The 12,829-nt window shown below is 36.8% G+C and overlaps 1 protein-coding gene across 2 annotated transcripts in view; it reads right to left on the reverse strand.

Annotated features, from left to right (window-relative positions):
- The window catches only part of ADAMTS3 (ADAM metallopeptidase with thrombospondin type 1 motif 3), a 231,854-nt gene that overhangs the window by 11,044 nt on the left and 207,981 nt on the right, over positions 1-12,829 (reverse strand). For both annotated transcript variants that reach the window (XM_004617908.2, XM_055138716.1), the window contains exons 16-19: positions 11,212-11,292; positions 9,159-9,322; positions 4,152-4,317; positions 1,470-1,602 (exon numbers count right to left, since the gene is read on the reverse strand). In XM_004617908.2, coding sequence (XP_004617965.2) covers positions 1,470-1,602; positions 4,152-4,317; positions 9,159-9,322; positions 11,212-11,292 — 544 coding nt within the window. The remainder of the gene's footprint in view (positions 1-1,469; positions 1,603-4,151; positions 4,318-9,158; positions 9,323-11,211; positions 11,293-12,829) is intronic.

Genomic DNA, 12,829 nt, shown 5'->3' on the forward strand with positions numbered 1-12,829 from the left:
GACAGTTAAGTGTATTGTGGCATCTAAGAAATTTTACTCAGTTTTAAGAGTGCCAATGGCTACTCTCAATGGATATATGCATATAAGACATATCTAATCACATACATTTTTAATTTAAAATCTTACTTTTCACATATTTGTTTTCATGAAGATACTAAAATTATAAAATATTAGAAATACTAATCTATTAGATCAAATATATACACAAATAGATGAGTAAAAGAATATGGGAAACAGGAGATCTAATAAGAAAAGGAGGTAGGGGCTGGAGTGATAGCACAGCGGGTAGGGCATTTGCCTTGCACGTGGCCGACCCAGGTTCAAATCCCAGCATCCCATATGGTTCCCTGAGCACCGCCAGGAGTAATTCCTGAGTGCAGAGCCTGGAGTAACCCCTGTGCATCGCCGGGTGTGACCCAAAAAGCAAAAAAAAAAAAAAAAGGAGTTAGTAGAAATTCCTAAGATGTTGATGATGAAGTCCAGGATGAAAGCTGTATAAAAAGATCAGGCTAGAGTTGGATCATGTTACTCTGTAGAGATGCCTCTAAGAGCTAAGTGACAAAATACATGAGCGCCCAGTATTTACTGGAGACCAGTACAGATGGAAGACAGTGAAGGTGTATATTAGTGAAAAATAGTAGAAAATGAAATACAGAAGTTAAAACTTTCATCAACTCTAGAAGAAACACAATTACAAAACACTAAGCTCAACTATTTGAAAGTGTATGTTACTAAAATAATATAAACTGAATACTTCTATAAATGCAAGATAGTTATTATATTTTGGAAGTACTGGGCAAGGGAGAATTATAGGGGGGCAATGGGGTAATTGGGGAGTAGTTGTGAAGGAATGATAAATTATCACATTGAAGATAGGAAACTCACTGTCACCGTCATCCCATTGCTCATCGATTTGTTAGAGCAGGCACCAGTAATGTCTCTCATTGAGAGACTTATTGTTACTGTTTTTGGCATATCCAATATGCATGGGTAGCTTGCTAGGCTCTGCCGTGAGGGCTCCATACTCTCGGTAGCTTGCTGGTCTCCGAGAGGGGCGGAGGAATCGAACACGGGTCAGCCGCGTGAAAGGCGAAAACCCAACCGCTGTGCTATCGCTCCAGCCCATAGGAAACTCAATATACATTAATATAAAATCTCTCCCTCTTTCCCTGTTCCCCCCAAAAGTCCAACGAATAGAAGCAAAAGTCGAATGCTAAGATGAGAACAAGTAATCACAAAATTCTACAAGCTAAATGGTTCTGTTTGCTTGCTTGCTTCTTTGTTTTGAGAAGTGTGACAATGGTAAAGGGAAGTAAACTGTAAATTTATATAATTCCCGTAAAATGATTTAATTGGTGCAACCAGGTTCATGTGTTAACTTTGACTAAAAATCAAGACAATGAAGATATAAATCTATTTAAATGCTATTATTTTATCCTGAGGATACGAAAATTAGAATAAATGCTTACAGGGGATGTGTACACTCTTGAATATTGCACATTCTTCTGATGGGCTTAGGCTTTTTGCTGGCCTCACAGAAGCTGCGATGGACCATCTTGTTGTCACTTTTCCTACGGCATCCATATTTAGTGTATTGAAAACCTGGAAGGGAAACAGAATTATTTAGCGTTGGAGTACATAGACTAAGCTAGGTATTATTCTAGGCATGGGTTCCAGAAATAAAATTTTAAATACCTCTATCTTTTTGAAATCTACATTTAACATATCATAAATTATTTAAGGAGACACTGCATTCTTGAAAACAAACTAAAACCAGGATACGCACAGACTAGAGAGATATCACTCTAAGGGGACCCAGGCAATATGCAGTGAAAAGGCTTTAACAGAGCTATGAAGACAACGGAACTGCAGAGGGCACCAAAGGATCACAGAGGAAACGGTCTCTAATAACTCTAGTAACAGCAGGAAGATTTCTTTGAGGAAGCATCAGCACTTGAACAAAATCCTTAATTTAAAATAAATAATACTGGGTAAAGGGAATGAGCACCACAGTCCTGAAGCAGAGAAAATTACATATAGAAAACAAAGGAACTTTAAATGACCGAAAGTATCACGTATCATAGGAGGTGGAAGTGGAAAACTAGACTGAAACCTTAAGTACCAAACAAGTATTTGAAGTTCAATGCCAGTACTTTTAACCATCAACTTTGATATTTTTAATTAAAGATGTGGGGAATAAATTTAAATGTAATTTTTCATTTGAAAAATGATGTAAGGAAAACAATGAATATTTGTTTACCTTGCAAGGCCAACCTGTGCTGCCACTATATTTGGTGGTATATTTGAAAACATTTTTATTACTTATACTATATGACTATTAATATGAAAAAGTAAAAATTATTGCTGAACCATTTTAGTATAAATTGTTGACAATCCATTCCTTCACTTCTAAATATTTCAGCACATAACTTCTAACAAACATTCTCCTGCATAATCAAATTTTAATGCTTAGAATCAAGGTATTTAAAATAAATATAACATTAATATCTAATAACAGAACAAAGCCAAAATATGTCAACTGTCCCTAAAATGTTTGTTCAAGCATTTTTCTACTAGTATACATTGTTTTTAACCAAGTGTAGTTTTTAACTTTCTTTTGTCTTTAATATGATTAAGATGCATAGGCCACTTCTTTTATATTATCTCTTATAGTTTGGGTTTATGAAATGTTTCTTAATGTTTAGATTTAAGTTGCTCATTTTATGTTTAGATTTAAGTTGCTCAAAAATGCTAAATAAATAAGATACTCCTCATAATATATAAAAGACTAATGCATTTGAATCAAATAATCCTACCCATTTAGTCATTCAAGAAAGTACCATAGAAATGAAAGAAGAAAATAAAATCGAAGTTTTATAGTTGAAATTTATAATATTTTCCAAAAGTGTGAAGGAAACTTACTGAGCAACGAATAGATGTGATAGGTATTAAGTCTCCCTGACAAATCTTATGACCAAGTAGATCTTGAAGGTGCAGTAGAAAGATGTATCCACATTAAATAAGAATAAGCATCTTGTAAAGAATAAAGTATTATTTTAATAATTAAAAACATCTTATGTCTTCTACCCCCAAAACCATTATGGAACTAACTTCCTTAAAAATTGTGAAATTAAATTACAAACTTATAAAAACTTTATAACATGATTCATGATAAGTACATACAAATGGTTTGTCCAAGTAATTCCTATTGTGAATTAATTCCTATTATGAATCATTAATTTTTCCTCAAAAATTATTATTGTGACATCCCCTCACCTCTGCCTTTGGGGAGAAATCTGTCTAGGTCAGCTCAGTTTGGGAGCATTTGTTCTTGAGAACTAGAAGAATGGGGGCTGGAGCAATAGCATAGCGGGTAGGGCGTTTGCCTTGCACGAGACCGACCCGGGTTCGATTCCCAGCATCCCATATGGTCCCCTGAGCACCGCCAGGAGTAGTTCCTGAGTGCAGAGCAAGGAGTAACCCCTGTGCATCGCCAGGTGTGACCCAAAAAGCAAAAAAAAAAAAGAACTAGAAGAATGGACAATGGGAAATACTGAGAATCTGTGAGAGCAATGTACTGGGTTTCCTCTGGAGAGAGCAGAGAGGTAGCATTAGAGCATACACTCAGAAGCCAGACTTCTAGGGTTTGTACACTAAGGTCTGGGCAAGTTACTTATTTTCCTTGTGCTCCAGTTTCTTTATCAGAACTAGAATAATAGTACGTGTCTCATAGAACTATTCTGAGCTTTACTGCATGAATGCACAAAGAGCTGAAACAACTAGTAGCTGAGTACAACTAGTAGTTCTCTTATTATTCGAAATAATAGAAAAATGGGGAAGAAAAAGGCAAATTCCAGAGGATACTACATTTAGTTGAGTATGGAATGAATAAAATGATTATGGTCATGTTATTACTTGAATGTCAGGTAAAAAGAAACCAAAGGAAAAGAGTAAGAGGATTTTAAGATCAATCATGGTTATGAACAAGGGACTATTCTTTGAGAATTCTAAGATTAAAATGCTGTATACTTACAGTTCAGTCATTATATTTATTTCTGAATTTGGTCTCAACTGAAGACAATCCTTAAGGTAGAAGCAGGAAGACTTCATATGAGTGACATTGCAATACAATAAATGAGTTCAATTATTACCTCCACCACAGGGTTTGGAACACTGAGACCAGCTCTTCAAAGCCCACTCAAAAGTGTCTAGTTCCTCCTGGATGACATTGTTGTTGTTGATTGTAGGAGCAGAATCTTCATGGATGATGTACTTATATGTCAGGCTAGAGCGGGTATCATTCTCCTGAGGTATAATCTAACATACACATGAAATTGATATGCAAATCACCAAAAATAAGTTTCAACCCAGATTCATCAGCCACCCAAATCCCATCACCAGTATCAACTTCCCTCCACCAATGTCCTCAGGTTCCCTCTCACACCCACTGCCCATCCTTTGCCTGCCACTGCAACAGGCACGTTTTTTCAAAAGTTGATTCACTGTGAGGTACAAAGAAGTTGTTTATGATTGGGTTTCAGTCATACAATAGTCTAACACCCAGAAGACACTTCTCTCTCTCTCTCTCTCTCTCTCTCTCTCTCTCTGCATATTGTTACTATGCGTATCACATATTATTATTTTATCATAATATGTGTATTATTATGCGTATTACCTCCTCTCAGCACTCAGTTATTGCTCACAGTGATCATTCTCACAGTGGTCTCTTTTTGTCCTAACTGCACTTTTCCACAACTTGTAGTAAGCTTCCTACTATGGACCAATCCTCTTGGTCCTCGTTTCCACTGTCTTTGGGTATAACTCTCATACTATGTTGTTAGTTTTTTTTCTGTTTTGTTTTCTTTCTTTCTTTTTTTTTTATCCTGCAAATGAGAGTGATCAGTCTATGAGAGTGATTTGTCTACCAACAAATTTTAAAGTTTGGTTGTTGATGTTTGAATCTCGTGATTTCAGCGTTGTAGAGCTGGTGGTTGGATAGATAGCCATCCCACTCCACTACACCATTGATGTGCCCAAGAACACTTGCCCCTTGCCCCACTTTATTGCTTCCCACCTATCTCTTCTTACTTCCCTTACTCCATTTTTTCCCTTCTCTGTTCTTCTTCCTGTCCTCTGGGGTAAAGGGTGATCTAAGCATCCCCCCTCCCACACACACAATAAAAACTTGTGAGCTATTTACTAGCTATGTGACAAACCAGGGAAGCTTGTTCTTCCCGGTTACGCCTTTATGTAACTAAGGCAGTAGCATAGAGCAATCTCCTGATAACCCAAACCCTAGTTAGATTTAAGCTGCTCCCACATTCTTTACCTACAAAAGAAAAACTATGAGATAATAAAGGTTGTTTATGTTTAGTCACTGAATTTGGGGTAGCTTGTTATGCAATGACACAACTAGTACAAACATACATAGACTGAAATAAGCACCTAGTATATACAAATTTTGTGTAAACACTTGTTGTTCATTTAAAATGACTCAGAAACTTAGTTCGGGTCAAAATATTTTTTTTTGGGTGGGTTTTAAAGGTTTTATGGTTTTGCATTTTACATTTAACATACCTATTTGTGCAGAATTAAAATTAAAATTGATTTATAAAATAAAAAATGGATAAACTGGATTTCCACAAAGTTAAAGACATGTTTCTCTGTGAAAGACAACACAGAGAAAAATATTACAGACTATTAAAAATTTTGCAAATGATCTTTTACAGAGGGTGCATAGACAATATATGTAAATAACTCAAAATCCAACTACAGGCAAAAAACAACCTACTCTAATAATAGAAATATTTGCACAGAGTAAGGGAAACAAAAAATACATAATAAAATTCAATGGAAAATCTGTTTTAGTTTCATGTAATATTTTTATGGAGAATCCAATCAGTGTATACAGAACCCAGTATTTATTTTCAAATAAAATAGATCAATTCCGTTTTCATCCATATTATAAATGAGCTTAGAGTACAGAATATATCAAGGGAAGCCTTTGGGGAACTATAAATAATACCACTTCTCTGGAGAAGCGAAACAAGACAGGTGCAAGCACACACCTGTTCCATGCCAAAGCACAGGAAGCAGGAGACCGAAGCAGGGCAATGCTCTTACCAAGCTGAGGTCTCGCCAGCGAGCCCACCATGGAACCTGCAGGCGGGGCACCGCAGAAGGGGTTTCACAGAAAGGTGGCCCAGAAGGCAGCACGTGTCCCCGATGGAGGGGCTGATCTGTGCTTGCCCAGGTTGTGTCCATGAGCTCAGTCCATGGCACTGCAGGATCCTCCCAGCATCGCCAGGAATGACTCCAGAGCATAGAGTCATTGAGCACCATCAGGTGTGGCACAAAAATGAACAAAATATTCCAACTATTGACCAGTTCTCCTGGCCCCTGTTTTCCAAGGTTGGAAGCTTGTCCTAAGTGGGTGATGGGGGGTGAAGAGCAGTCAGGATAGAAAAGGACCAGTATGACAACAATAGCTGGAAATAATCATTTGGAGAGAAACTGAGTGTTGAAAGTAGGTTAAGGGATATACCTGATAATGTATGAGTATTTCTATTACAAATCATAAGGCCCAAAAGGAGGGGAGAGTGAGAGAGACAGACAGAGACAGAGACAGAGAGACAGAGAGAGACAGAGAGGAAAATGCCTGCCATAGAGAAGTGGGGGAGGGTAGAAATTGGAAAAATGGGGACATTGGTGCTGGAATATGTACACTGGTAAAGGGATGGTTGTTGGAACATTATATGACTGCAACCCAATCATGAACAACTTTGTAATTTTGCATCTCACTGTGATTTAATTAAAATTTTTTTAAAAATAAACAAAACAAAACAAACACATGCATGTAGATGAATTCTAAGACAGAGAAGAGCTGTGACAGAGGAGGGGATCGTAATGAACTTGAATACATCACTGAATATTTTAACACAAATTTGGCGAAAAACTATAAAAACCTACAGAACTGGGTGCATGGTTAACCTCAAGAAGGATGCATACAAGGAACACCCACTATGCAAATCACAGACAACAGGCAGTGTAACCAAAAGGGTAGAGAGAAGTTTTCAATAAGCCAGAGAATCCTGACATGTTGCATACTGTAGCACTGTCATCCCGTTGTTCATTGATTTGCTCGAGCGGGCACCAGTAACGTCTCCAATGTGAGACTTGTCGTTACTGCTTTTGGTATATCGAATACGCCACCGGGAGCTTGCCAGGTTCTGCCATGCGGGTGGGATACTCTAGGTAGCTCGAGGGCTCTCCAAGAGGGACATATTTTTATATTTATGTACTTGTATGTAAATATAAAAACTTAGAGGATATTGCAACCCTAAGAAGGGAGGCTAATGGGCAGCAAACCATACTGGTCACCTTGTAGCCTTTTTTTGACCTTTAAACAGATCTGAATCCTTTTTGTCATTCTGGTGACTACTAGATTGATGGGACTTTGCTAATTCCAAATATAATACTTATTTTTCGGTCTGATATTATTGAACTGACGGGTGGGATCCAGGAATGTGACCAACCTTGTGAGTAATCACAGGTAAACGGAACTGCCTGCTGGGACGTGGGGAGCTTGGGAAGCCTACCCTTATTCCCAACGCTGTCAGACATTTGACTTAAGGGGCCCATCCTATCCTTTCAAATATCTTTCTATGCACAGTAAAGTTCATTTATACTGTTTCCAGTAGGGGCCAAAGAGATAGGACTGCAGGTTGGACACTTGTCTTGTACCAGGTTTAACAGGGTCCCAGAGCACCACCAGAATTAATCTATGGGTATTTCTGGGTGTGACCCAAAAATATGGGAAAAAAGTTTAAAAAATAAAAAGACAAATTGTTGCATACAGAGCAGCAAAATAAATGATCTTATCATAAACGATGAGCACTAGATGACAAATGTTATGTGACTGAAAAGATGGCTTATTATCCATCCTTCTTTATTTCTTCACAGCAGGCTGAGATTTCCTTCATTCTAATGCTCTCTGACATCACATCTGAATGCTAACGTATCCTGTTGTTTGCTCTATTGCCCAAGCAAGCATATCTCTAGTCATTCATAGTTCACTTTCTTGTATGTCCCTAACAAATCAACCCATTGGTTTGTGACTGCAACAACTCCAAATGGACCCTGTTACCATGCAGATCTTTCTACTGTGCTGTAAGCTGGTATCATCTGGATCCGGAAATCCCCACTTTAATTCATTCTCCCTTGGGATCATCTTTGCTCTTGAATCTTTCCTGAATATAGCCTACCGCAAACTAGCTGAGGTGCCTCTCAAGTAAAACTTGTATGTGCTATTATATCACACAAATCACTCTCCAAATTCTTCAAACCTCATACAATGATGTAAAACCCTCTTGAAAGCACTGGGGCAAGTGGGTGGGAGAGATAGTATAAGGGGATGAGCTTCCCTGGCATGCAGCTGACCCTGCTTCAATTGCTAGGTAGTGCCTATGGGCCCTGAACAGAAAAGGAGTAACCCTGAGTGCTTCCAGGTACGACCCTCTTTCCTCCCAAAAAAGTTAAGAACCTTAAATTTTATATCTAGTGAAGTCATCAATTAAGAATGAGGATGAGGGGCTGGAGCTATAGCACAGCGGGTAGGGCATTTGCCTTGCATGTGGCCAACCTGGGTTCGACTCCCAGCATCCCATATGGTCCCCTGAGCACTGCCAGGAGTAATTCTAGAGTGCATAGCCAGGAATAACTCCTGTGCATCACCAGGTGTGACACAAAAAAGGGAAAAAAAGAATGAGGGTGAGATAACGATATTTTCAGAAAATTAAATGCTGAGAACATTCTTAGTCTGCATACATAGAAATGAATACTCCGCAAAGATTAACAGAAGAGAGTAAGAACATCAGAGATGGTAAATATGTGAAAACATATAAAAATTCTAGTTTTTTTCTTTTTTGTATTAATGTAACATGATTACTAAAGTCAAATATCATAAAACTATAGTATCAAGTTTATAATGTGCATACAATGAAGTGTACAATGCAGTTGCCCAGAGAGAAAAGGAACATAGTAATGCCATTATAAATAACATGCAATCAATATTTAATGTTAATAGTAAAAAGATTTCCTGTTCCCTTAGTTATAAAGTTATAAACTAAAGTACATGGTGAGTCAGTAAAGTTACATACCAAAACAATAACAGGATCATGTAGCGGTCCATCGGTGTGGAGAGTTTCAATGTCATCCTCAATGGTGTAATCCCATTCCACACCAAGGTCTATGAAAGTCCTCGACCTGGCTTCCTCCCCTTTGCCATTTAAAATGTAGTGGCCTGTGGCCTGGTTCTTGATAGCTAAAGGAAGGAAAATGAGTAACTGACACATATTTTATTTGACATAGTCTAGCCCTGATGATCCATTGTAAATTTCTCCTCTTAGAAGTAAAAAAAATTCTTTTATTTTGCGCTAAAATAATTAAATGAGTTTTGTTTCTCATGTGACTCCTAGTCTCTAAATTAAGTACTCAAAAATCCTTAAGAAGCACTCCTACCCAGTCAAAAAACACAGCAAAATGATTTAATAAAAGGGAGGAAAGGGCAAAAATTCCCATGTTGAACACACCATCAAAAGATTAACTGTTTTTTAATTATCTGTTTCTAATGTATCATCATATTTCTTCAAAAAGCTGGGAATGCTTTTTTAGGTAATGGGCATTTTTCTAATAGTTCACATTAATCACCGATGGAAGAGTGGCCTCTGTATAAAATGGCTTCTTTATTGTGTATTACTTTCAAAGTAGTCAAAATATTTGCAAGTACCCCACGAGCTGAACTAATCTATAGCAGGCATAGTCAATACATATTAACTCCTATAGTTGTAAAATTCCAGGGCCATATCAACTAGTTGATGTGACTAGGGAAAACTTCTTACTAAACATCAAGCCCTTAATCTATTATAAAATAAAATTAGTTCTCTAATGAGTAAAATAACAAACAATGTAAATCTTGCAGGTGTTTATCAACATACAGAAATATGTTAGAAAATGTCATTAAGTTCTTTCCAGTTTTGAAAATGTATTAAGACATTATATCATTTATTTCTTAGTATCATCTAAATTAAGCTATTCCCAAGGATAAAATTTGAGCTTGTGTATGTGTGTGGTCCTGGTGATTGAACTCACAGCTTTACATGCACAAGGGAAAGGTTCAATCACTAAGGATAATGATTTGAATTCTAAGATTTAAAAAATTTATTACTGGAGATGTAAGTATGGTTGCCTGCTAGACTGTTACAGAATCCACGGTGAATAGAATTTAGATACTAAAAACCACCCACACTTACATAAATATATTAAACAATCTATTATAACAGCCACACATTAAAAATACTTTAACAGGGGTTGGAGAGATAGTACAATGGGTGAGGCTGGTGCCTCACATGTGGCTGACCAGGATTCAATCCCTGATCCTTGCCTGATCCTTCCCAGCCCGGAGAACCACTGAGTGTGGGCCCAAACAAACAAAAAAGAATAATCTGCCAAATTTTCTTAAGATTGACACATGATGCATTAGTTTTAGAAATCTGAGCACTTAGGTCAAGAATATGTGCAATGTTCACACTTGGACATACAGTTTAAATATAACTTCTTTAAAATAATCTACATGACTCACAAAAAGAAGAAAAGAATCTTCATTTGGAAATAATAAACGTTCATGTGAATGTATCTGCATGTGTCAGCTAGAAACTTGACACATAATAGATACAAGAAACATTCTCATTCACATGTGGTTACTGTTCAGCCAGGGAGCATAAAATGCAACAAAAGGCAAAGGCTACAGTATTGCACCAAACAAATATCAAAAATAATTTGTCAGTACAAATATGGCAAATTTTTTTGATATTATTCCTTAGTTTATTGCATTTTATTATTTTTTATCCCTTTTACTATAGAGCAAAATACACAACAAATACAATTTTGTTCAGTGATTTTTTTTTCTCCCTCCCATAATAAAGCTCTATTTTGTGATTTTTTTTTTGTTTTAAAGGATGGTTGGGAGAAATGACCAACAAAACCACATAATCAAGCATTTAGATATCATTCTGAATCTTGCATATCCATGTATATAAAAGTATATACATATAGATACACATGTACACATATATAGCAATATATGTATAAGATTTCTTTGATATTTCAATGTCTAAGTGCATGTTAAAGTAGACAGCGGGCAGAAACACTTACCAAGAATATGAGGAGAAGCCTCGTCTTCTTGGATTAACACATGTCTAGCACCAGGGGGTATATCAAACATCTTAAGGTACCCTTTGCATGTGTAGCAAGTACGGGAGGAAGCAAGCGAAGAAGGAAACAAAGGCAATAACCACGGTTAGTCTAGCTTTACGGTCTGACTACGCCTACCAGCAGAAGAGGGCATCCATAAACTGAAAGAAGCGGTTTTAGACATTACGTTCAAAGCATTGGTAGCCTTCTCTAACATTAATCATGTACCCAACCTATTCATCACTTATCTTGTATTCATCTACAAATTGTATTAATAATAGTTGAGGTAAATGCTTTATTTTGTTGTGTGTCTCTCTAGGATTTTAGTTTTTGAGTCTTCTTTTAAAGTAGGGTCACTCATGAGGTTCTTTGATGGTGGACGCACTGAGATTCTCTTTATCTTTTTATGTGAGTGCATTTGCCCAGGAGTGATTTTACAATAGGCAATTCTAATTACGTGTTTATGGTTAAAATCTGATTTAGAGTTAATATGTCACAAATGAAAATTAATCAATGTGTAATTTTTATTTTTCTTGTCAGCAATTAATTTTAAAGCTTGCGGTGGGCTATAAAATGGAAATGTTTTAAAATATAAGCTGTAGATTTGAGCTAATCACTTGGTCAGAAAATATCTGCAAATTATAATGCCTTCATATGAATCCAATGGAATCTTTCAAATTCAGCCTAATTTTTAATAAAATAAACATGTTTATTTATGTAATATACTGCTTTTTAAAAGACTAGAGATATGACCATAGTCAATGTCATATAAAACAAACCATCTTAGTACTATCACATATGCTAAAAATTAGGATAAATCACTTAAAGACAAATGATATGTTGTGAAATATCTAATTTATATATTGTAGGATTTGTTGGGACTGGAACGATAACGCAGTGAGTAGGGTGTTTGCCTTGCACAAGGCTGACCCGGGTTTACTTCCTCCATCCCTCTCGGAGAGCCCGGCAAGCTATCGAGAGTATCCCACCTGCACAGCAGAGCCTGGCAAGCTCTCTGTGGAGTATTTGATATGCCAAAAACATTAATAACAAGTCTCACAATGGAGTCATTACTAGTGCCCGCTTGAGCAAATTGATGAACAATGGGATGACAGTGGGACAGACAGTGCAGGATTTGTTGATAAAATTATCATAAATACATATTGCTGATGAATTCAGAGAGGAAATGTCACTGTATATGGACAATTAATATAAACCTATATGAAGATTCACCAACTTTTCCACTATCTAGAGTTGGCCCTAATTAGAGTTGAGTTCTGTTTTCAAAACCTGAAAAAAGGTAAAGTCAAATACATGTTTGCCTGTTTCCTGTATAAACAATGGCTAGAAGTTACACATGCAAGGTGCCAAGTATAGCAAAACAGCTTGATGTCATTTATGGATGCCCATCTTTTCTGCAGTTTCCTATAACTTACCCAATACATTTTTAGCTTCCCTTGTTTCAGCAAGAGAAATATTACGAGCTCCTTTGGGTAAAGTGAAGGCGCCTCTTGTCTTCCCTTAAATAGAATGTTTTTCATTAGTTGCAAGTTTTATGTTTACCAAAGTCTTACTGTTT

The sequence above is a fragment of the Sorex araneus genome, chromosome 5 (genome assembly GCF_027595985.1).
Source record: "Sorex araneus isolate mSorAra2 chromosome 5, mSorAra2.pri, whole genome shotgun sequence".
Lineage (NCBI taxonomy): Eukaryota > Metazoa > Chordata > Mammalia > Eulipotyphla > Soricidae > Sorex > Sorex araneus.